We start from the raw sequence: 24,970 nt of genomic DNA, 5'->3' as shown, positions 1-24,970 counted from the left end.
AAATAGGAAACAGGAATGACACCAGCTCTTTAATTTCTTCACAGTAGCAGCTACGGTTATGTATTATGCCAGTTGTTGTGCTGCCTAACATTTTTGGTGTTGGATGGTTTAAAAGGTAGCTTAGGCATGGTCTTGAGGAGTTCTGCTTGACACAAATATCTAGATTGATTGCCTTATTAGGCCTTGTATGCCATAAGTATTAGTTCTGATAAGAACCAAGGTCCAAGTAAATGTCTTAATCTTAAAAGGAAAAATTTATATCTCAAAAAGAACTTTTGTCTTCCAAATTGTCTTTTGCAAGGGAGAGAAATTTTTGAAGAAGATTTCAACAGCTGTAGGCAAAAAAGCTTTACAAGAAAAAATCCCAGAATTATGCCCTTTTAAAGTCTAGTATAGTGCCTGGAAAGAGGGACAAAAGAATGAAAAGCATCCGTCAGATTGTTCCACTCATCCACTTTTTTCTTGTTAAGGGCAGCCTGATGCACAAAGCACCTTGCATGCAGGGACTGGGGAAGGTGCAGACCACAATGGGTCTATAGTATGCAGCCTTATTTTCCTCTTGTTTTAGATTTAGAAAAAATAGACATTCCATGATAAAGAGTTCCCCTCCAAAGAAAAAAATGAAGAAGTTAGATTATTATTAATACACAAGATGTGGAAATGAAGTAAGCAAGAAGAGCATCCCCAATCCAAGCTTCTTCCCAAAAGCAAAAAGAAGCACCATACCCAACTTTATAATGAGTACGAGGAAAGACAGAATGGGCGTATTGAGGGATAAATTTCTTAGGGCTCTCAGGAGTAGCAGAAATACATGTAGAGGCATTCCACTTATTATGATGAAGACTGTAATTTATGCCATATGCAGTAAAAATGCCATATATATAAAAACAGGCCATCTGTGTGAATGCATTTTGTTTTAAAGCTTGAAGTTGTTTAGCTGTATTCTCAGTTTCTGTTATAGCTGCACTTGTTCTGTTTTGCCATACTGCTCTGTCCTGTCGACATTAGGATGGGATGTTCTTGCATTGTTTTTTAATTTCAAGATTCATGTAAAGCTGAAGAGTTTTGTTACCTCAATAGATTATGAATACTTGTAATAAAGCTTTACATGACATCTGTAGAACAGCTTTGAAGTTAGTTTTGACTATTCCCCAATCGCAGGACATTATCTTTTATGCTCTATGTTAAATTACTTTATATTTGAAAGCATATGCATATGTTGATTGAAATTATTTTTGAAATTTGAATGAGTTTGAGGATTAGGCCTTATATTTTGAAGCTTATGCCTTATTCCCAGTTCCCCTGGAAAACATTGGGCATGTTTTGTGAACTTTTTATCTTTTAAAAAATGGAAATCATGAGTAGGCCTGAAAGTCTCTGAAGTTTACAAAATTTCAAATTATTGGGGTCTGTTTAACTTGAACTGGATCTTTGCAGCGGATTTGGTATAATATTTATGGCATTACAGCATAGCCACTGGCCCACTGTAAATAACAGTTGTGGGGCTTTACTCCTTTTGGGGTGCAGGAGACAGTATCTGCATCAGTTTTAAAATCTTTAGGCTTGGGTTGGCATCCCCCATGAAATGAAGTTTTACTTATAAATTTTTCCCCTCATATGGACATTTGTGCTGTTGAAAATTTTAACCTCAAAGGGGGCATTGCTGCTGTGCATGTTAGAGTTCATGTCATTTGCTACATCTGCAATGGGAGAAACTTTGATTCTCATTTCCTTACATAGCTTTGCTCAATCAGGTTCAATGTTGACCGAGTTAGGTCACAATGGGTGACTTAGTTCTATTTATTAAATCAAGAATCTGAAGCTGCTCTTTTTTGCATCTCATCTAGTCTGATGTATGAAAAAATGCTTTTCTTATATGGATATAGCCATTCTATATATATATATATATAGTCATTGTTTATGTATATATTGGTGATTTTTAGTAGTGTTTCATAAGAATAAATCATGCAATTTATATCATTGAGTTTATTTGGTGACTAAGTTTTCATGCTGTCAATCTACTTCGAATCTATTAGGCAGGCATTGTATTTGGGCTGGTTGAGGCTCATGTAAACATCATGAGATGAAAAATATTTATTCATTCATTTATTTTGATTTCAAGGGCAAATTGCTCCCTGGCCTCTCCATTTTCCGTTGATGAATGCCTTTATTTTGAAATCTTTCCTAATAATCTACTTGGGGGGTTCTCTGAAATTTTGAAATCCACAGCAATTTTGTTATTGTTTGAGTTCACTTTTTTATGTTCATAATTACTATTTATTATTTTATTTTTCTATACTTGCAGAGCAAAACTATGGGCTCGTCTGGAGCCTCATCCAACCAGGTACTTTTTTTGGCAATCATCTTAAAATTGTTTTAAAGAATGTGGAAGGGGAGGGGGGAGGCATTATCATTTAATTTTCTCTTGCACTTTATTGAATGAACTTGTAACTTCGTTTGATCAGTCTACTCCTGCAACTGCACCTCCTGCCACTGCACCAACCCCTAGTCCTGCTTCTGTTCCTGAAGCACCTGTACAGGCACCGTGAGTTAACATACCAGCTCCTTTGAAATGTCACTCCTGGATTTTTTGGATCCAAGTGACTTATCTTTTGGATGTGTTCTTTTGTTGCAGGGACCCAAAGGGCACCACATCTACATCTGATGTAACAACGGCCAAGTATGAACTTCTTCTTCGAAGAAAAATTATTATTATTCTTTGTTTATGGCTAGTGAGAAGATCAATGGAGTTGATGGAAAGAGGTGCCATTATCTGTTTTATTTTTATGAAGGATAATGCTATGAATTATTGCATAAAGGGGTAAATTGAGTTGAGAAGATGGACTTCTCTCCTGAAAAGCATGAAAGGAATGGTTTAAAATTCTTTTATTACAGCTTCATGAGACGATAAATCCACTTTATTGTTGCATATGTTGGCTTTATGAGGGCTTATAGAAGAAGACTCTCCAAACAACTTCAGCTCTTATTTGAAATTACCAGTGGGTTTGATTGAGCTGAATCAGCTGATACTCGTGCTTTAACTACTGACAGTCAACTTGAGGTCCAAATATAGCTAGTTCTGGCGTGGTTCCTCTAGAACATAGTTGCTAGAATTGAACGTTCATGATTTACAGTTCATACTATCTGCGTCATTTTCATTTTAAATTGATTTGAATCTTACTATAATAAATAAAAGAACAACTGAAATTGTTGCCAATTTATCAACACCCCATAAGAAATTGATCTGAATCCATCGGTTCATGCTATTCTGGAACATAGCAGTTAGAATCTTACGAATCTTAATTCACATGATTCGTATCAATTTCATACCAAATTGATAAATCTGACTAATCGATCTGAATCCATCGATTCAAACGATTCTAGATCTGACTTGTTTAAAAACCCCCAAAGAGCATTTTTTTTATTACTTTTTTTTTTTATACATTACCATCCATTCCTGTGTACACATGCTCTCTGCTTAAAAAGAGGAGAAAATAAACTTGAGTTAGTTGTCTTCCCAAACAATTCTTCACTCTTGGAGGAAGATAGTATTCTGCCAGGCAGAACACTCATCTGTTAAGGTGGTAGTCATGTTTAATTGTTCAATCATTATTAATTTTTCTACAGTTAACTTTTTTTTTTCTTTTTAAATTTTAATTAGAGGAAGAATAAGCATGAAATATGTTTTTTTTTTTTTAAGATTGTTGATAAACACCAAAAGTTATGTTTAAATTTATATATATATAAATTTGAGGGTGGGCCTTGGATCAACGGTAAGGTTGCTCCTTTGTGGCTGGTTGGTCATGGGTTCGAGTCCAAGGAAACAGCCTCTCTACATAAAAGTAGGGGACAAGGCGGTAAGGTTGCTCCTTTGTGATTGGTTGGTCATGGGTTTGAGTCCAAGGAAACAGCCTCTCTATGTAAAAGTAGGGACAAGGCTGCATTGTGACGACTCTCCCCTTACCCTCGCGAAGCGGGGAGCCTTATGGCCTGGGGACGCTTTTTTTTCTTTCTTCCCTTACCTTAAACAACATAAAGTTCATTTTTTATTAATTTTTTGTTTCATCTTTTTACTTTTTATTGTATAGGGAAAGCATATATATATATAAATATATATACTTATTGTCAATATTCAAATGTGTTTTACTATTTTGCTTCTTGTTCGTATATCAGTGGATGCACATTCAATCAATTCTTGATTCCTGAAATTGGAATTTTGATTCACAGTTCAAATCTTTATTTGGCAACTATGATTCTGGGTAGGAAATCAGCTGCTGCTGTGGGAATGGTTATGGTCAATGCTCTAAAATGGAATCATACAGTGAGCAGAAACAACCTAGAATTAGTGGAATTGCAGCTGCTAGCATGTGCTTTTTGGTGGACTGTAGCAGAATACACTAGTATTAAAACATGGACATTCACTCTCTGACATGCTGTCTTTTCCCCTTTGAAATCAACATGGTCGCTTTTATCCTTGTAAATTTAGCCACTTTTTAATCTGCTGGCCATTACTCACGGGATGGAGAGGTTATTTCTTCCTTGCTTTTTGTGTAACTTTGAATGATCAGACTGTCTTACCTGGAATAGATCAGTGTAACCTCACAAGTTTGTGGACACAAACTAACTTTAATAATCTCTACATTCTCCAGAGTTTTTTTTTAACATGTTGGAAATGCCCAAAAATGAGATGTCAATTGAGCTCATCCACTTGGAATGGGAGTACATCTTGAGTCTTGGGACCATGAGGATCTTTGTGGTACTATGGTCCTACACATATTGCAGAATTTCATATATAGTTTAAACGAATTTTTAATTTTTCAATTAGATTTTGTTTGAATAACTTTTAATTAGCCAAACACCGCATAATTAAATAAAAAATCCAAGCAGTTACCCCAAAATATAAAGACACCCATTTTAATTAAAACTTGAGCTTTGACTTCACGGTTAGAAAGAAATGCTTGTAGCTTTACTTTGGGCTGCACTTTTTAAGTTTTCTATTTTGTGAATGTCCTTGGTCAATGATTTCATCTCTTCATGTATTGCATCTTGTTATACAATTTATATTTCTGACATCTTTTGTTCAGTTAAATATTAATACTTCTTGTCCATTCTCTTAGATTTTAATTTTGGTTCATCTTCTGAGTCTCTATAATTATATTTTCTTTTCCCAATTAGAGGGTTAGACATCATAAAAACTAATTTTATGTCGTTGATTTAGTTCGGCTTCTAAAAAGCATTAGCAATAGAGGGTTAGACATCATAAAAACTAATTTTATGTCGTTGATTTAGTTCGGCTTCTAAAAAGCATTAGCAATAATAGTCTTAAATCTTAAATCCCACTTATAGGAAACCTTTTTCACCATTTAATTTAGCTTTTGACCCATAAAAATATTACTAGGCTATTAAACATCATTAATATTGATTTTATTGGCAATTTTGTAAAATTCTTAAAACACTACATTGATTTTTTTTTTTTTAACGTTAAGCATTGTTTTTCTAGTTCATAAAATCTTACAAATCCTATGATTCAATCTAACAATCTGATCCCAAAAATCTCTAAATGATTAGAAGTAGGACCCAACTTTAACAATTGGATCTAACATGCTTATATGTTATTGCATTTCTTTTTCTGTCTTGTGCTGATAATTGCACCAAGAATGCCAGATTTTGTTCTGTTTAGTCTGGCTCTCGCTCTTTCTCTCTGTCTTCGTCCACTACGCATGCACTGTTGTTGGAATTTTTTCAATTGTTAATGCAAAATAGTGATGCATGTAATATTGTTATAATTATTCTGTATTTGTTGCAGTGTCCCTACTGATGTATATGGTCAAGCTGCTTCCAATTTAGTTGCTGGTAATAATCTCGAACAGACTATTCAACAAATAATGGACATAGGTGGTGGCAACTGGGACAAGGAAACTGTTACTCGTGCACTACGGGCGGCTTACAATAACCCAGAGCGAGCTGTGGACTACTTATATTCTGTATGGTCAAGTTCCTAAATGTTCCAGCCATACTGTTGCAACATTTGGATGCTGATCTTTTTCTTTTCCCCTTTTCAGGGAATTCCAGAAGCGGCAGAAGTTTCTGTACCAGTGGCCCGTTTTCCTGCAAATCAAGGAACCGCTGGAGTTAATCCTGCAACTGAAACTGGTGCGGCTGCTGCTGCACCAGTCTCTGGGGCACCCAATTCATCTCCCCTAAATATGTTTCCTCAGGTAAAACGTTTATTTCTCTTTTCTACTTCTAGATTCTTTTGTTTTTGGTGGTGGGGATGAGGATAGATGGAATTCGCAGTTTCACTATTTCTCATTTTCTAAATTGAAGTTTCTGCAGGAGACCCTTTCTGCTGCAAGTGGCGGTGGGCTTGGGTCCCTTGATTTCCTTCGAAACAACCCACAGGTGTGTTTCTTATTGTATCATTTCATGTCATTACTTAGCTTATGAAAATTTTGAGTTCTTGCTTGGGATTCCAATGAATTTTTTGCATTTAAATGGATAATAAAAATGGTTTTGACCGACTGAGGGAAGATTTATGTGTCATGGCATCTTCTCAGCTGTGGTGTATATGCATGATTTCTAATCTCATTAGCTGTGTCAGCAGCACAAATGTATTCTGCATAGGAGAGGGACATAACACTAGGAAAATTAGAAAATGAAAACTTTTGATCCAGTGTAGGGTTGCACTTGGTTTTTTTTTTAGGTTGATAAAGTTTAGGATGGATGCCAAATTTATGTTTTGCTTATGGTGGTTTTACCTGAATGCTTATATTATTTTACCTGGATAATGGATTTGTTGTTTTAATAATTTTTCTATGATTGCTTCTAGTTCCAAGCATTGCGGTCAATGGTGCAAGCAAATCCACAGATTTTGCAGGTCTTTGTGCTTTCTTCAATGACTTCTGATGGCTTCTAATGTTTCAAAGACTAAAGCAATTTGTTTTGTTGCAGCCTATGCTTCAGGAGTTAGGCAAGCAGAATCCCCAGCTTTTAAGATTAATTCAGGATCACCATGCAGAGTTTCTTCAATTAATAAATGAGCCTCTTGAAGGTTCTGAAGGGTGAGTACTTCGTCATATAGGTAAATGTGAATGTATCTAAGTGTTTGTGTTAAATATGGTTGACTTTAGCATTATTTGTTAAGGCTTATCTCTTTTGTTGGCCATTGCACAAACTAAGTTATGCTATCCTGAGACCATCCAGTGGAAGTACTGGTGCGGCCCATGTAATTTTAACACATGGATTGATGCATTGGAAGTGTTTTGCGAGTTTTTTTTTTTTTTTCAAAAAGTTCATATTCTAGTACAATTAAAGTCCTATAGGTTATTTGCTGTCCCTGAGGCACTATATGAATTTTCAGGACTCCTAAAGCATAAAAAACAATATAAACACAACATTGATAAAACACCCGACCTATATGTACATGTGTGCATGCACAACATATACACTAACCTTGTGTGCGTGCATGAGTGCATGTCTTTTCCTAAGAAGTAATCCTAAGTTAATTATTAAAATACTAACCAGATGAAGTCAAATCCATGCCACTTCCAAAAAAAAAAAAAAGAAATGGCATGCCGGAGAATTACATTTGAAGTTAAGTCCTTAAAATTCCATATGAACCCGAGAAGTAACATTACATCTAAGCACAATACAGCAGCCCACTAGTATTAAAAAAATTTAACAGTGCATACCACATACATTCACACAGAGATGCTTGCACAGTATTTTTTTAAAATTTTTTTGGTGGGGTTGTGGTTTCCTTGTGTTCTACCTTTTTTATTTTTTATTTTTTATTTATTTTATTTATTTTCTTGCCCTTGCATGCCCTGGGCATGCAGTTGGCAGATTCTGTATGTTCCTAGAATTTAGGGCTTTTAATGATAGATTCAACAACTAAGCCTCTAAATGCCATCAGGTATGGTCAGCCATGTGAATTCTTTTCCACCATTCTGCACGATCGAGGGTAATATCCTCTAGCAAATGGAGAGGTGTCAAATCCTTATGACCTCATTAAAAGTTATTCTCTGTCTAATCCTCCCCCTTGTGTTGCCACTGTAATTAACTAGCTCACTGCTCACTCATGCGTTATTAGGCCTACACTGCAGGTGCCCTAACCATCTTAACCATGCCTTCCTTATCATTACAGGTACCACAAATATGGCCATTACTTAATTTATCGTTTAGAGTTATCCCACTCATACACCAAGTATTTTCATTTGAAAAATTTTACTTATTGGATATGTTGTTTCTTAGTTGGCCAGCATGCCCTCAATTCTTATCTTCTTTCTTATAGAGTGGTTTCCTTGCTTCCTTTTGGGCCCACTCTTGATTTTTTCTCCCCTGGGGGATTGTTGTTTTCAAATCTTTAGGACTGGAGAGGAAGCATTGTTATGATTTTAGTTGTTTTGTGTTCTTCGTTTGAGGAGGACCTCTTATTCTTTGCATATTGTAAATTATTCTCTCCTATTAATGAGTTTCTTTTCCTATGAAGGGAAAAAAAATTCTTGGCTTAAGAAATTCTCACCTTATTTTTTGTCACTGCTGCAATCTGCACTAAAGCTCTAAAAGGGCCAGAGTTGCTCAAATGGACAAAAAAAGCCATATAAAACGACAATTGCGCTAGTTTATGAAACTATGCAAGTTATCTTTGAACAAAAATTCCCTCTTAATTCTTGGGATGTTTGCTTTTGGGGGGTTAAAATTCAGTAGAACTTCTACTTAGTGGTAACACTATACCTAGGAGAGGGTTTGCTGGTCAAAAGTAACTGAAGAAAATCATTAGCACTTGTGCAGATCTCTGAGATAGACGAAGTTGGCAAGTTGTTGAAGCAGATGATGAGGGTGCGGCCTCGGAGGCCTTATGATTTTCTGTATTGATAATTAGAGGATTAGAGTTGGCTGGCTGACTGATTGATTATGGTAAATCACTTTTGGGATTGCACAAGATTCTACTATTCTTGATCAGCGGAAACTATAAGCCAAATTATACATTTTTAATTTTGAGAAAAGATTTATGAGCGATCCTTCAGCACACACTTTATGTATAGAGAATAACAGTGAAACATAAAACATCTCATTCAAGGGGCATGTGAGTTTCAGGGAAGCCTACACAAGCTTCTGTCAAGCTCTCTTGGTGAAGGATGATTCAAGCTTAAATAATAGAGGAAAAGGGCAGAGGTATACAAATTAATTAAAGTCCTGAAATTCATCATAAGTGCTGCTTGCCAGATTCTCTTTTCTGTTTTTGCCCTTTTCTTTAGTTTGAAAGATGAGCACAGGAAGATTTGCCAAGTTCATGGCCTTTGATTCTTGAGTGAATGAATTCCTATTGCATAATTATTGAATTATTTCTGACTTGATCAATTCTTTCTGGCATGCTTAGATAATATATATGGTCACTACAGAATCCTTTAATTCCCCATTCTCATCCTTCATAAGTTTGGTATTGACCTTAGCTGGTGTGCAGAGATTTGTTTTTACGATCATTCATATTCACATTCTTGGAACAACCCCTCCTTTATTTGTCAACAAAATACATTTTGTCATGTCTATAACATGTTATATCTTGTGGCAGTGTGTGACCATGCTTCATGGATAACAATAATATAAGACAAAGTGTTATTGCTTGATGATACTGATAACATTAACCCCCTCTCCCCCTCGCCCCTTTCTTCTTTTCTGCTCATTTCTCTTACCTCCTTTATTTGTCAACAAAACACATCTTTTCATGTCTATAACATGTTATATCTTGTGGCAGTGTGCATCCATGCTTCATGGATAACAATAATATAAAAGACAAAGTGTTCTTGCTTGATGATGCTTATAACATTAACTCCTCTCCCCCTCGCCCCTTTCCTCTTTTCTGCTCTTTTTTGTTACCTCCTGCCAGGGATTTATTTGATCAACAAGAGCAGGACATGCCTCATGCTATCAATGTTACGCCAGCAGAGCAGGAGGCTATTGAACGAGTATGGACTTCCTTTTTCCTCTCTGTTCTTCATTTATTCTATAATGTTAAACTCTTGGTTTTGTTTGCTCCATTATCAGCTCGAGGCAATGGGATTTGATAGAGCTCTTGTCATTGAGGCATTTTTAGCTTGTGATCGCAATGAGGAATTGGCAGTCAACTACCTATTGGAGCATGCTGGAGATTATGAGGATTGAACGGTATACCTTACTGTGTATGCTGTAGTTATAATTAAGAAAAATTTCTGTTTTGTGGATGGTCAGTGTCTTCTTTAACATCCTTAGCATGCTGAATTTATAGCATTGGTAATAGAGAAATTTAACACTGAGTGCACAAGGCTCCACGCCATCATGGGTTCGGATAGGGCAAGATGTATGCAATCTTACCTCCACGCTTGGAGAGACTGTTTTGATGTTTTGAACATAAGCCCTTCAGGTTTGTATGGAACACCCCTACCACGGAGTCGAGGCTTGCCCTCTTATAGCATTGTCAATGCCATCTCAAAAATTTTATCCTCATTTGAGCATTTGATAGGAAAATGTTCTAATTTTTTGTGGCAGTTATATTTCTTTCCATTTATTTTATTTTCTACTTGCCCTTTCTTCGATGGATTGCCTTGTTGGATTTGGGGAAAATTTGGTTGATTGAGCTGCCCACAGTCCCTCATTGAGGGATGCAACGTGTACATGTCCTGTGGCACCATAGTAGTTAAAAGCGTGCCTGAGGCGCGCCTAGGCACAAGGCGCAGTGAGGTGAATAGGCTTGCGCCTCAAACCAGGTGGGGTGAGGCGACTTGCAAGAGGTGACGCTAGGCGAGACGAGGCGCAGTGGGGCTACAGGCTCAGTGAGTCGCGCCTTGTGAATTTTTAGTCATTTAAAGGATAGAAATAGCCACAGGCCCACAGCCAGACCCGTAGTCCTCGTTCGACTCGAACGAATAGAGCCTTAGCCCTTTTTGGCCCTTCGAAGCCCTTCGTGAGTTCGTCTTGCACAGTCGAACGACTCGAGCCAGTCTTTGCGATCCTTCGAACCAGCAGTGTGAGCTCGTCTGCGAGGCTTCGAACCAGCCGGAAGCCTTCGCGACTTCGTCTTCGAGCTTCGAACCAGGATCGTGAGTTTGTCTTCGACATTTTGAAGAAGCACGACCCTTCGTGACTTCCTTTCGAACCAGTAGGAGCCCGCGTGAGTTCGTCTGCCTGCCTTTGAACACGACGTGAGTTCGTCACGTTGTCTTCGACATTATGACCCAGCAGCGAGCTCGTCTTTGAGCCTTCGAACCTTCATAAGTCTTCTTTTTCTTCTTCTTCTTCTTCTTCTGCTGCTGCTGCTGCTGCTTGCGTCCTGCTGCTTGCTGCTTCTCTTCTTCTTCTTCTTCTTCTTCTTCTTCCTGCTGCCAGCTTGCTGCGTGCTGCTGACTGCTGCTTGCTGCTTCTCTTTTTCGTCTTCTTCTTCTTCTTTATATGTAAGCTTATAAGTTAAATATTTAGTTTAATTAATGTAAGCTTATAAATTATAACCAATACATAATAGTTATTCTTTTTACTGAAATTTAGCTTCTGTTTTTTTATTTGTAATATTTAGTTTAATTAATGTAAGTTTATAAATTATAACTAATACATAATATTTGTTCTTATTGAAATTTAGCTACTTTTCTTCTTCTTCTATATATGTAATTACTAATTAAATATTTAGTTTAATTAATGTAAGTTTATAAATTATAAGCTTAAAACTAATACATAATATTTATTCTTTTTATTGAAATTTTAATTTGTTTGGAAATGCATTATATAAGTCTTAAATTTTAAATGGGTTATTGCCTGGATTAGGCTATTAGCTACTAATACAAAATGAGTTATTGCCTAATTTGCCTGAAATATATGATACATTGTTTATTCAGTTAGGATACCAAGTCTAAAATCTTAAATGGATTCTGGTTCTGGTTGTGAGGCCTCGACAAAGAAAGATCCTGCATGGAAGTATGCACATTTGGATGATCAGAAAAATAGAAATAATTTGACTTGCAATTTTTGTGGTAAAGTCACAAGGGGAGGAATATTTCGGGCAAAACAACACATTGTCGGAGGATTTTGAAATGTGAAAGAATGCTCTAAGTGCCCTGCTCATGTACGCGAGGAGATTAAAGAGTATATGTTGAAGAAAGATATGGAAAAGGAGGAAAATGAGCTATTGCCCGACTTTGATGATATAGATCATTATGGTGAAGATGAAGAAGATAAGTTCAAGAAATTGACACTCGTGGCAAGAGAGTGCTTACTGGTGATAGAAGTAAAAGGTCATACCAATCCAACTTGAAGAAACCAAAGCAGAAGGGGCTTATACCGATCCAAAGAAAGCAATTCAAGCTAGGAAAGAAAGAAAAATGAAGCAAACATCAATGAATGAGGCGTGCAAAAAAGAACTAAGAAAAAAGGCAATGAGAGATTTTGCTAGGTGGATGTATGATGCTGGAATACCATTTAATGCTGTATGTTTGAGCAGCTTTGCAGTGACACTTGAATCGATTGCACAATATGGTCCTGGAATAAAGCCACTTAGTTATCATGAAGTGAGAGTTCCTTACCTAAAGGAGGAAGTTAGTCGAATGAAAGAGTTGTTGAAGGTCCATAAAGAGGAATGGGCAAAGTATGACTGCTCAATTATGTCTGATGGTTGGAGAGATTCAATTACTAATAAAGACATAAAAACTTCTTAGTGAACTCTCCAAGGGAATCAATGTTCATCAAGTCTATTGATGCTTCTAATCTTGTCAAGAATGCGGATAGAATGTACAAATTACTTGATGCGATGGTAGAGGAAATTGGAAAATCAAATGTGATTCAAGTAGTAACTGACAATGCTTCAAACTATGTTGCAGCAGGTAAGAACTTATTTCTTGAATTACTTTCTATAGTGTATATATTGTTTATTTTAATATTTTAATGGCTTCATTCCTTGATTTTGAACAGGGAGATTGTTGGAAGCAAAGAGGTCACATTTATATTGGACATCGTGTGTTGCTCATTGCCTCGATTTAATTTTGGAGGATATTGGGAAGATGCCTTCAATTCATGGGACTTTGAAAAGGGCAATTTTTTTGAATGGTTATATCTATAACCGTGTTGGTGTGGTGAACTTGATGAGACAGTTCATTGGAGGAAAGGAGTTACTAAGGCTTGCAGTTATAAGATTTGCAACTATCTTCATCACCCTTCGTTCAATCCACCTTCAAAAGAATAACTTGAGGAAGATGTTTACTTCTGAAGATTGGAGTACTACTAAATGGGCAAAGGAGGCAGCTGGAAAAATAGCACCTAGTATTGTTTTGATGCCTACCTTTTGGAGTACCATTGTCTATGCTTTTAAGTTAGCAAACCCACTTGTTCGTGTACTCCATTTGGTTGATGGGGAAAAGAAACCTGCAATGGGATACATTTATGAAGCAATGGATAGGGCTAAGGAAGCCATAGCTAAGGCATTTAGAGAGAGAGAGGATAAATTTAAGGAGGCATTTGAAATTATTGATACGAGGTGGGGATGCCAACTCCATCAACTGTTGCACGCAGCTGCACATTACTTGAATCTGGAATTTTTCTATTCAAACCCCAACATTTTGCAAGATGAAGAAATTATGGCGGGTTTGTACAAATGTATTGCAAGGTTACTGCCAACCCTTGAAATGCAAGATAAAGTTTCAAATGAGTTGGAAAAATACAATGCCTCTTGTGGCGTCTTTGGAATTAGTTTGGCAGTGAGACAAAGGAAGACAAAAGCACTAGGTAAAGTGGCCTTTGTACTACGTACTACCTCTTTTTTTTAAAATTATTTTTGCTATTTACTTAGTAGGTATTCATTTAAAAGGTTATTTTATAACAGCGCAATGGTGGATGGCATTTGGATCAACAACTCCAAACTTGCAAAAGTTTGCTGTGAAAATTCTTAGCCTCACGTGTAGTGCTACCGGCTGCAAAAGAAATTGGAGCATATTCCAACATGTAAGACATTAGTTTCGTGGATTAATTATTATTTATTAAAGAACAAGAACTACCAATCTATGGCTTTTTAGAATCATTATTTACCATATTACTTTAAACTTTTTGTAGCTTCATAGCAAAAGGAGAAATAGGCTATCCCAGCAATGCTTGAATGATTTGGTATTTGTGAACTATAATCGAACTCTGAGGCGTCGATACAAAAAACGTGACACCACTGATCCCATCCTCCTAAAGGACATTGATGATAGTAATGAGTGGTTGATTGATAGGATGGATGGCGATTCCAATGAGGATGATGAACTTGTGTTTGAAGATGATATTTTGACTTGGGATTTTGTTGCTAGAGCTGTAGGACTAAATAACCCCCCGCATCACACTAGATCAAGAATAAGTGCAAATATGCCATCATCATCTAGAGGAGGGGGAAGAGCTTCATCTAGCAGTGCAACTAGTGCTAGGGGCTGGACCATAATATTGGAACCTGTAGATGAGGATGAAATCCAAGTGGATAGTGCAGAGGAGACGTAAGAGGAAAAAGATGTTGGAGAAAACAATTCTGATGATGAAGAGTAAGATGATGATATCTTCACGGACTTAGTTGATGATGAGTGATGAGTGATGATTGAGGAGGATTTTTAGATTTTATACTTTGAAATCTTTTATTGTACTCTTTTCTTTTGATGTTGAATTGTTGATGCTTTTGGGCTTCGTCTTGGCAATTTTATTAAATTTCCAATTTTGTTATTGAATGTTTTGGCATTTTAAATTCTAATATTAATAGATATTTATATGCTCATATATCAATTACCCCAAATAGACATTTTACACCATTTTAATAATTGTGCGCCTCACCTTCGTGAGGAGCGCGCCTTCGCCTCGCGCCTCGGCTTCAAAGAGCCTTTGACTACTATGTGTGGCACACATCTACATTCACTCATTCCCACTTTTCACACCATCTTAAAATATAGATAATCAGATACAAATGCACAAGTGTGTGTTTCCTTCTCTGTGCTGTGATATCTATAATGAAGAACTTAGCTTCCTATTTCACTGAGGTACAATTGAAGGATCCATCAATAACGACACAACATCAATAACGAGCCCTAAGTCCAATTAGGTGGGATTGGCTTCATGAATCGTTTTTGACCAATTCACTGATCAAGGGCATTTTCCTCAGCTAGCTTTATGAGCTATTAAGTGCTTCATCACTATCTCATTCCATGTTATTTTAGGTCTCTCCTACCCTTCTAATACCAGTTACAATGTTGGGCTTAAATTGCATTGATGAAAGATTTCTTTAAGACAGTTAGGCCCTCTGTGACTTAGAGAGGGGTTAGATGTGGCATTCTAGTCTAAAATGATCCCAATGGGAGGATGCTTTGAAAATCCCAAGCTATTACATGACTTATGGGTTGGATGTGTCTCTCACAAAGGGAAATGATCTATGTGCAGCATGTGGCACACTCATCCACATCTACACTTTCTCAATTTTCACACTCTTTAAAATGTAGACGATCAGACTGCAATGTTAAAATGCAGAAGACTGTTTTCCTTCTGTATGCTGTGATACCTACCTATAATGGAGAACAAAGAAGACCCAACAACCTTTCTTAGATTCTCCCTTAAGCTACTAGAAACTGAAGAGGAGGAAGTGGTGCCATTAACAACCAAGCTTGAGAAAAGTAATTGATTCTCTGGTACATGCCTGTGCATATGGAGAATTAGAGTTCTTGTTTGGCCAACCACCAATTAAAGAGGCAATAAATGTTGAACTTAAAATGCATTCAAGAAAGAAGTACAACGACTGTCGGGCCCTATGATTTGGAGAGGAGTTGGATGTAGCATTCTAATATTCAGTGATCCCAATGGGAGCAATATTTTGAAAATCCAAATTAATTTATTCAATATATAAATTTAAACTTAGTGTTTACCATTAGAAATCCTATTTGGATCATTCTAATAAGAAGATTCTCCTTCCAAAAACAAGTTGGAAGGAAATAACAAGGATAGGATTTGGTTTTTGGTCAGCGTACCTTAATAGCGACAAAAAAATTGAGAAATCGGACCATACGAGCAAATAAATTTATGACAAGGCAATTTAGTAGTTCCAATATCCCTGCAAATGTCTATCCAAATTGCGGAAACTAGCTAATACCTTGAGATCAAATCATCAAAGGTTTTTCAAGGAGGGGATGCGATATAGGATGATGAGCAAGTCCTTGGGAAGATCCTTGTTGGAGAATAATGAAGAATAGTATGGTTAAGGAATTGTTGGGTTAAGTTAGTAGTTTATTATATGTGTAGTTTTATTAGTAGAGTATTGTTTATATTTGGGGTATGGTTGTAATTTAATGTAGTTTTAGGGTTTATATGTAATTTCATGTGAAGATGCTATCTTATAAATAGTGTGTGAAAGCCATGTTGTAGATAGTTGTTGATGAGTTTGAATTGAATTGAATTGAACGTGAATTTTCCCATGCTATCTCCTCTCTCCTCCCTTCCCCGTCTTCTCTTCTAATTTCTTTATGGCTGCAAAAACTTGATGCTGCCCCTGCATTATTTGGCTTGAAACCCTAGAAATTATCACTGCCAGCATAAAAAAATCAGGTTTCAGCACTGCAATTTGAGAGTTTTGTAAGTGAATTTGTTTCATTTCAGCAAGACACTCAAGATCTAAGGTGAACTGAAGATATTTCTTGAAAATTGGGAGTTAAGTTTATCGTTTTGCATGATTAGATTGCGAATTGAGGGTAAGTGTGTTAAGAACTTGGGCTGATATATAGTTGCAGTGTATACAAATCCGGAAATATGGTGACAATTTATTGGATGAAGGAATGCCATTTATCATTGCCTTGGGCACAATTTCAAGCTTTTACGCACCTTTGTCAAATGTAGAGGAAATGTCTACAAAATCATCATTGATGGAAGATGCCCAATGAATGTGGTTTCCATAAATGGGGTCACTCGTATTCAACTTTATCCACAACCTCACCCAGAGCCTTATATGATGTCTTGGATTGATAACACTACCTTACATGTTTATGAAAGATGTTTGGTTCCTACCCAAATTGGTGACTCTATTGATATTGTTTGGTGTGATATCATACCTATGAAGATTGGCCATGTACTCCTTGGGCCTCTTTGGTTAGATGATTTAGGTGTGGCTCAAGGACATGAGAACACGTTTTCCACTATAATATAAAGAAAATCATTTTGAAGCCTGCTCTACCAACCAACAGAGACAGAATTTGAGATTATTGATCATGTCAAAGTTAACTCAACTTGAGGACAGTACATGTAAGGCAATGAATGTGTTTGAAGACATCTAAAGCCTTTCAAACATTGCTATTGTAGAGTTTGTGATTCCCGATGAATTCATTGATGCTCATTCTCTGGTGCTGCCAATGGAATGTGATTTCTTGTCTCATTCAACTGCTGGCTTTGAAGAGCCCAAGTTTGCTTTTTATTGCTGATCCTCCAATATTTCAAAATTCAAGGCCGAATTTTTTCTAATTAGGGGAGAATGGGTGGACTGAAATGGAAGAATGGAGATTGTGGTTGGGCTTTGATACCAAATGATGCAGGGGCAGCATCGAGGTTCTGCAGCCATGGAGAAATTAGAAGAGAGGAAGGTAGGGGAAGGGAGGAGAGAGGGAGATATCAGGGGAAAAACTCACGTTCAATGCAATTCAAATTCATTAATTGTCTACAACATGGTTCTCACACACTATTTATAAGAAAGCCTGTTATCATGGAATTATGTATAAACCCATAAAACTACATTACATCATAGTAGTCAAAGGCGCAAGGCGCACTGAGGCGCAAAGGGTGCTTGGAGTCGGGGCGCGAAGCGCTAGGCAAAGGCGCGCGCCTAACGAAGGTGAGGTTTACAATTATTAAAATTGTTTACAATGCCTATTTGGTGGGTAATTGATATATGAACACATCAATAGTAATATTAGAATTTAAAATGCCAAAATATTCAATACCAAAATTGGAAATTTAATGAAATTGCCAGGCCAAAGGCCTAAAAGCATCAACATAGTTCAACCTCAAAACAAAAAGTACAATAAAAGATTTCAAATTCAAAAATCTAAAAATCCTCGATCATCAGCCATCAGTCATCACTTATCATCAACTAAGTCTGCCAAGATGTCATCATCTTTCTCTTCATCGTCTCTTCAAAATATTTTTCCTCTTCTGTCTCCTTTGCACTGTTCACTTGAATCTCATCCTCATCTACAAGTTGCAACACTCTAATCCGGCCCCTAGCATTGCTACATGAAGCTCTTCCTACACTTATTCTTGATCTAGTGTGATGTAGGGGTTTATTTACTCTAGTAGCTCTGGCAACAAAACCCCAAGTCAAAAGATCATCTTCAAACACAAGTTCATCATCCTCATCGGAATCACCATCCATCCTACCAATCAACCACTCATTACTATCATCAATGTCCTTTAGAAGGATGGGATCAATCATGTCACACTTGTTGTATTGACGTCTCAAAGTTCGATTATATTTCACAAATATTAAAATATTAAAATAAACAATATATACACTGGAATATAGTTCTAGAAATAAGTTTTCACCAACAGCAACAAAGTTTGAAGCATTATTAGTTAATACTTGAATCACATTTGATTTTCCAATTTCCTCTACCATCTCATCAAGTAATTTGTACATTCTATATGCATTCTTGACAATATTAGAAGCATCAATAGACTTGATGAACATTGATCCCCTTGGAGAGTTTACTAAGAAGTTTATTATGTCCTTATTAGCAACCGAATCTCTCCAACCATTGGACATAATCGAGCATCCATATTTTGCCCATTCCTCCTTATGGACCTTCATCAACTCTTTCGTTCGACTAACTTCTTGCTTTAGGAAGGGAACTCTCACTTAATGATAGCTAAGTGGCCTTATTCTAGGACCATATAACCAAATCGATTCAAGTGCTGTCCAAGTGTACAACATTAAATGGTATTCCAACATCATACATCCACCTAGCAAAATCTGCCATTGCCTTTTTGTATTAATTCTTTGTTGCACGCCTCATTTATTGATGTTTGCTTCATCTTCCCTTCTTTTCTAGCTTGAAATGCTTTCTTTGGATCAGGAGTAAAAAACAAGTATATAGGCCCCTTTTGTTTGGGTTTCTTCAAGATGGATTGGTATAAACTTGGACTTCGACTTCCACTACTAAACTCTCTTGCCACAAATGTCAATTTCCTGAACTTCACTCTCTTCATCTTCACCATAACGATTTATGTCATCAAAGGCAGGCGACAACTCATTTTCCTCCTCTATATCTTTCTTCAATATATACTCCCTAATCTCCTCATGTACATGAGCAGGGCACTTAGAGCATTCTTTTTCATTTTGAAATCCTCTGACAATATGTTGTTTTTCCCAAAATATTTCTCCCTTTGTGACTTTGCACAAAAATTGCAAGTCAAATTATTTCTATTTTTTTGATCATCCAAATGTTCATACTTCCATGCAGGATCTTTCTTTGCAGAGCCATAGTTTCTACTTCTAGAATCCATTTAAGGACCTGTCGTCCTAAATGCAAAAGCAATGTATAATATATTTCAGAAAAATGTATAAGTTTGTGTACTGCATTTCCAAAAAAATTACAAAACAGCAGCTAAAGTCATAATTATAAACTTGCATTAAACTACATAATTAATTACATATAATATTATAAGAAGCAGCAGCAGGCAGAAGAAGAAGAAGAAGAAGATGGGAGGGTTTATTAACTTAACCCAACAATTCTTTAAGTTGATATTATATGTCAAATTTCCGTGGATTTTGGTGATTATATCTGATGGATGGCTTTACATCTCTCACTTCTACGTAACATAACTTGGTGGATACGTCAGGTTCTAGAGTGAGTTGCTACACCCATCTCACTGTCAAAGATTTGAACCCTTTTTTATGGACATATTTGTCATGAAGAGAGTTTCTAGTTAAATGAAGTGAGATGGTAATATTGTCCTTTGAATTTCAACATTCTAGGGTCTTGGTGGACTCCCCAAGAATTAACCTAATCAGAAATTCTGTTGCTGGAATATCAAAGGGCCCAGCAGTCCCTAATTTCTCAATATCCATCTACGCTGCATTTGAGCGCATGGATTTCGAGCCTTGGATTTGGATTTTTGTGAATTTGGACAAATTTTCAATGCAAATTTGTATTACATTTTTGTTCATGCAAATACAAATGCAAGGCCTCTCCCAAACACAGGGTTAGTGTCCTTTAACGAAATCATTGACCATTTATTTGTTGTAGCCTATTGATGAGCACGACCTCTAAGTTCTGCAGCATTTTATCCTTTCTTGCTTTTCTTAGACACGATCTGGCTTTATCTCATCCACCTCAAATTCATTTGATCTAATATTATTCATTTTAAAAATAGTCTCTTTTATACAGTCTGATTTTAGATTTTTTTCCCCTTAATTTTGTGGCTAAACTCTATTGTTCACTCTTGTCAATACAATGGTAATGGCAATAATTACAATTAATTTTCTAAATTAAATTTCACTAACCTCTTGCGGGGAAATCTTTCTTCAAAGTCAATGTCAAACTTCTCATCATTTTCCCTATTTTCTGGAATTGTTTGATTGCTTAAGAAAAAGGAATGTTTTGTATGTAAATGCTTGAAAGTTGAAATTTTGGTTGTTACTTTGCCAATATTTTAGTGTTAGCCATGAGAATCAGTTGCTTCTTTTAGAACTGGGCAAAGAAAAATGAGGTTAAAAGCATGTTACAATAGCCTTTTTCTCAAACATTTCTGAATACTGTTTTAAAAATATTTTTCTCAAAACATGCTGTTGTAGGAAATAGTTTCTGCCTAAGAACATTTTAGAAAATTTCATTGTTTTCATGCCCAAAAGTTCTTAGATACCTGATTGTTCTTTTTAATCAAATAGTCCCCAAGCTTCTCAAGGTTTTGACGCCTTCAGTTTCTTGAGTTTTTTGTTTCCTTGTTTGCAAAGTGTAAACCATCTGACCATATCGCTTTTTAATATTATTTTTGAGTCGGATCCCCAGTCTCTAGCCAGAAGAGGAGAAATGATTGTTGTACATCTGTTTCCTGTGTTTCCGTTGCCTACTACCGAACTTATGACTCTGCTTGAGATAAAAACTGATGGTCTTGAATTTCTCTTTTGATATTCAACAGATGTGTCTCTAATTGGTTAGAACAATATCTTTATCGACATGTATTTCTTAGGAACCAATAAAGACTAACGGTCTGATCCCTGATTTTGAACTGCATTCTGAGTTGGGTCTGATTTGAAACCTTGGGCAGTCACTCAAGCACAAAATTTGGTTATAATTTTTTGCCCCTCATATTTTAGTTGGGGAACAGTTTTGTTTGCAAGAATGTGCTGTACATTTCATTTTTATGTTCGTTTGTTCCAGGTAATTTTAAATGAATATTATCAAAGTTGTCCGGAGTTTTTGTGAAAACCGCACAACTTTATTCAAGATTTGAAGGGACTCGTTTGTTCGTAACCTAGTATGGTTTTCCTTGTATGATTGGGTGGTGCTTCAACTGGTTCAATTGTTGGTCAAGAAAGGTGATATTTTCATCGTCTCAAAGAAGGCTTGGGTAGATGCTGATGTGGGATTGCGTAGCGCTTGATTTGTGACAATTCTTTGTTTTGTTCCCTGTTTTAGGCTTACGGGACCTGCTGATTTGTTTTAAGTCTGAATTTTTTAGAAAATATGCATTTATGTTTTTCTTTACATCTTGTTTAAGATTTGTGGAAAACGTTCATGTTGCTTTCAAGCATTTATATATTTATGAAAGCCAAAGGCGGTCATGTTTTTACAGGTATATACAAAAAATTGTGCGACCTCTCAACTTTTCATTAGGCTAGCAAGTGGTGATTCTTAATGCAAGTAGCTGAATATTTTTGTGATGTTTTTTGTGCGCTTAAAGCTGAATGGGGTTGGGCAGATGTCATTAAACTTTTAGCCAATGCAATGTTTAGGCTAGCATGTATACAATATGAGATAAAATTCATATTTTCAATTTTTTTTTTTCCAATGAAATTTGTCCAAATAAAGCCTCAAGAATGTTATTTCTTATAGTTTTGGGTTGTGTAAGAATGTTTGGCATGCATGATTTTATCATGGGTGCGAGTGTAGTGATGTATGCAGTTGAGGTATCCTCAAGTCCGATAGGCTTAAATTTTATTCCTTATACCCCATCAATTTGATTAGACTTGCCATCTGTTTTTAATGTTCAACTCATGGCAAGAAAAATTGAAAAGATCTTCCATCCTCCTCAGACAGATGGAGGGCAAAGGCCTTTAATTTCCCCTCCAATTAAGAATTGGTCCTCACTAATCCATCTTGAACTTGTGGGGTTAAGCTCTATTGCAATGATATTGTAGGAGGGTCTTGTAGAAAAAAATAGCTCAATAGCAGGATGATAAAAAGGTTGATACCTTTCGTTCTTATTACTTTTTCAAGATAAAAGATATAAAGTTATGCATGCACATATGTAAATTTAGGATCAGGATAATTACCTTTCTGTCTTCATATCACATCTAGAAGTAACGAAATCATCTCTCTTTCTTGACCATTATTTGATCTATGTTGCTACTGTTCAAGCCATAATATCTGTCTTTGTTTTGTCTTTGATATGTGCTACGCTTAACTTATCATCTATGCCTTCATTTCTTGTCTTTCAGAATGCCATTCATTTGTTCATTCTTGTTTACACCATATGTTTTTGTGTTGTTTCTTAACCACGCAATATTTTTATATATGTTATAGTTGGTGTTATATCAACCCTATAAACTATTTCTTTTAATTTTAAAAGTATTATGCAATTTCATAACATGCTAAAACTTTTTAAATGAAAAACTTTTTCTCTAGATTTGGGTTCTTCTTCACCTATAGTTTCATTAATTAAGACAGTATCATGTACAAATAACATATACAAGGGAACACCATTCTGGATGTGTTTAGTAACTTCATCAAAATATAAGTGAAAGAGATAAAAACTTAAGGCAAACCCCTATGATTGAGAATTCCCTAGACTTTCCTTTTAGTTCTAACCCTGATCATTACTCCATCATGTGCATTGTTACAAGCCAAGTTTATTTAGTATCTTATGATTGTTTATGACCACTTATTTTTATGTTCATTGGGTGGGTAACTATCAGGTAAATAGCTATGTAGGTTTATTTTTTAAGTTGTTGCACCTTAAGTGAAAAAGGGGAATCATTGCGTATGTTGATGTTTTCTCATCCTACACTAGGGATTGCATAGAAACACTTTAGGAGAGGGTGAATGTTAACCGATTATTGTGAAATTCACTAACTATTGTAAGTATATTCAGTTTACTAGCCAATACACATTGCTTATAGTGATGTAAGAATATCAGTTACATAGTTGTTACTACATGACTTCCATGTTTACTAATTGCTTGCCACTTATGCACATTTTGTATTCAATGCTTGTGAATGTGTTCATGTGGTGTATTCATGGTTTAACTCTTGGTTGACTAGTTATGCTTGTGTGCTAACACTAGTGCACATAACCTCTTACACGATGCAAAGAGCTTGGCTCATAAAAGTTGATATTTGAGCTTAGTTTGTTGCTTCATGATTTAGTTGCCTTTGAATTGTCTGACTAAGGAAACATCAATTGGAAAACCATGTTGTGCACTATTGGAGAGACTTGATGCACTTGAGTCTCATATCAAGACTTTTAATGAGGTGGCCCAACTAATATACCATTGAAGGGATCTCAAAAGCACAAGATTTCTATTAATGAATTGTTGAAAGATTTTCATGGTATGGTGGAAGCATCATAGCACGAGATGGGCGAAATTACGGCCTAACTTTGCTTTCAAATCTCGTTTTGATGATAACAAATGAAGGTTGATTTAACATGTGTTGTTAAAGTAATGATGTTTGTGGAATGCTTAAAGACAAAGTTCAAAAGAAAGAATAGCGATAAAAGTTCAAGATCACTAAGGACTAAAAAGTCACATTCATATTTAAAGTCTTCCAAAGGAAGCTCAAGCAACACCAAAATGAGTAAAGTATGTAAAGCTGACTCAAACTCAAGTCAAAAGCGGATTCAAAGCAAATTACCATGGAAGACTTGAAGATTAGAATGTTTAAGGCTTTAAGACGAATGATGTAAGTACTTCATATTGAAATATTACGTGGAAATATTTTGAAGCTCTTTAGGTGTTATTGTGGTCTTAGAAACTTTATTTTAAAAATCTCGGAAAAAGTTTTATTGGCAATCAAAGTAAGAAAACAAAGAGTTTTTGAAAACTAAACTGAAAAACCAGATTTCTAACTATCTAGACAATTGAAGTTTAATCTCAGAAGACTGAAGAATTTCCTTAGACGACTGAAGATTAAGTTTAGTCTACTGAAAAATTTCCTAATGAATTCCTGAAGAGGCAGTATAACCTCAGACGATTGAACTATGTCACCTTAGTCTATACTTTCAATATTTTAAAGAACTTCAGAAGACTGAACTCGATGCTTCAGTCAACTGAACACTGTTAACAACTATAATTTTTAAATGTTTTAAATTTCAAACTTAAGTTTCTTGTGCTTCAAATTTCATAAAAACTTGAGAAATACTACAAGTAATCTTGGACAACACGAAAATACCTTTAGAAGCCTATAAATACATGTTTTATTAAATCAAACCATACCAAGTAATTAAAAATCAGCTCAAAGGCTGAAAGCTCTCTTGCACTCTAAAAGATATCTCTTGCTCATTCTTGTAAATCTGAATTGCTGAAGAATTATGAAGTATTGAATCATCCTTCTCTTAGTTTTAAACTTATGAATTGCTGATTCTCATCTAGAGAAGAAATTTGGTGAAATCACTTTTGAGTTTCATTTCTATTTCCTTTGATATTTTATATTAAAGTATATAGTACTTTCAATTGTACTAATCTACTCTTTTGAGAGTGTCATTGTACACTAGATTGTCTATTATCTTTCTTATAGTTGTTGACG

At 35.9% G+C, this 24,970-nt stretch overlaps 1 protein-coding gene across 4 annotated transcripts in view; it reads left to right on the top strand.

Moving 5' to 3' along the window:
* LOC131157057 (ubiquitin receptor RAD23b-like) overlaps window positions 1-21,889 on the top strand; it is a 29,618-nt gene extending 7,729 nt beyond the window's left edge. The window contains exons 3-13 of one of the 4 annotated variants that reach the window (XM_058110915.1): window positions 2,306-2,344; window positions 2,466-2,545; window positions 2,636-2,680; window positions 5,807-5,984; window positions 6,063-6,218; window positions 6,337-6,402; window positions 6,830-6,877; window positions 6,952-7,061; window positions 9,890-9,968; window positions 10,048-10,167; window positions 21,387-21,889. In XM_058110915.1, coding sequence (XP_057966898.1) covers window positions 2,306-2,344; window positions 2,466-2,545; window positions 2,636-2,680; window positions 5,807-5,984; window positions 6,063-6,218; window positions 6,337-6,402; window positions 6,830-6,877; window positions 6,952-7,061; window positions 9,890-9,968; window positions 10,048-10,164 — 918 coding nt within the window. In that variant the 3' untranslated portion in view covers window positions 10,165-10,167; window positions 21,387-21,889. Of the gene's footprint in view, window positions 1-2,305; window positions 2,345-2,465; window positions 2,546-2,635; window positions 2,681-5,806; window positions 5,985-6,062; window positions 6,219-6,327; window positions 6,403-6,829; window positions 6,878-6,951; window positions 7,062-9,099; window positions 9,846-9,889; window positions 9,969-10,047; window positions 10,168-21,386 lie in introns of those variants that run through there. The other 3 variants (XM_058110913.1, XM_058110916.1, XM_058110917.1) reach the window with 3 other exon arrangements.
* The last annotated feature ends 3,081 nt before the right edge of the window (window positions 21,890-24,970 follow it).

This window comes from Malania oleifera, chromosome 6 (assembly GCF_029873635.1).
Source record: "Malania oleifera isolate guangnan ecotype guangnan chromosome 6, ASM2987363v1, whole genome shotgun sequence".
Classification (NCBI taxonomy): Eukaryota; Viridiplantae; Streptophyta; class Magnoliopsida; order Santalales; family Ximeniaceae; genus Malania; species Malania oleifera.
This window is presented reverse-complemented; position numbering and strand designations above follow the sequence as displayed.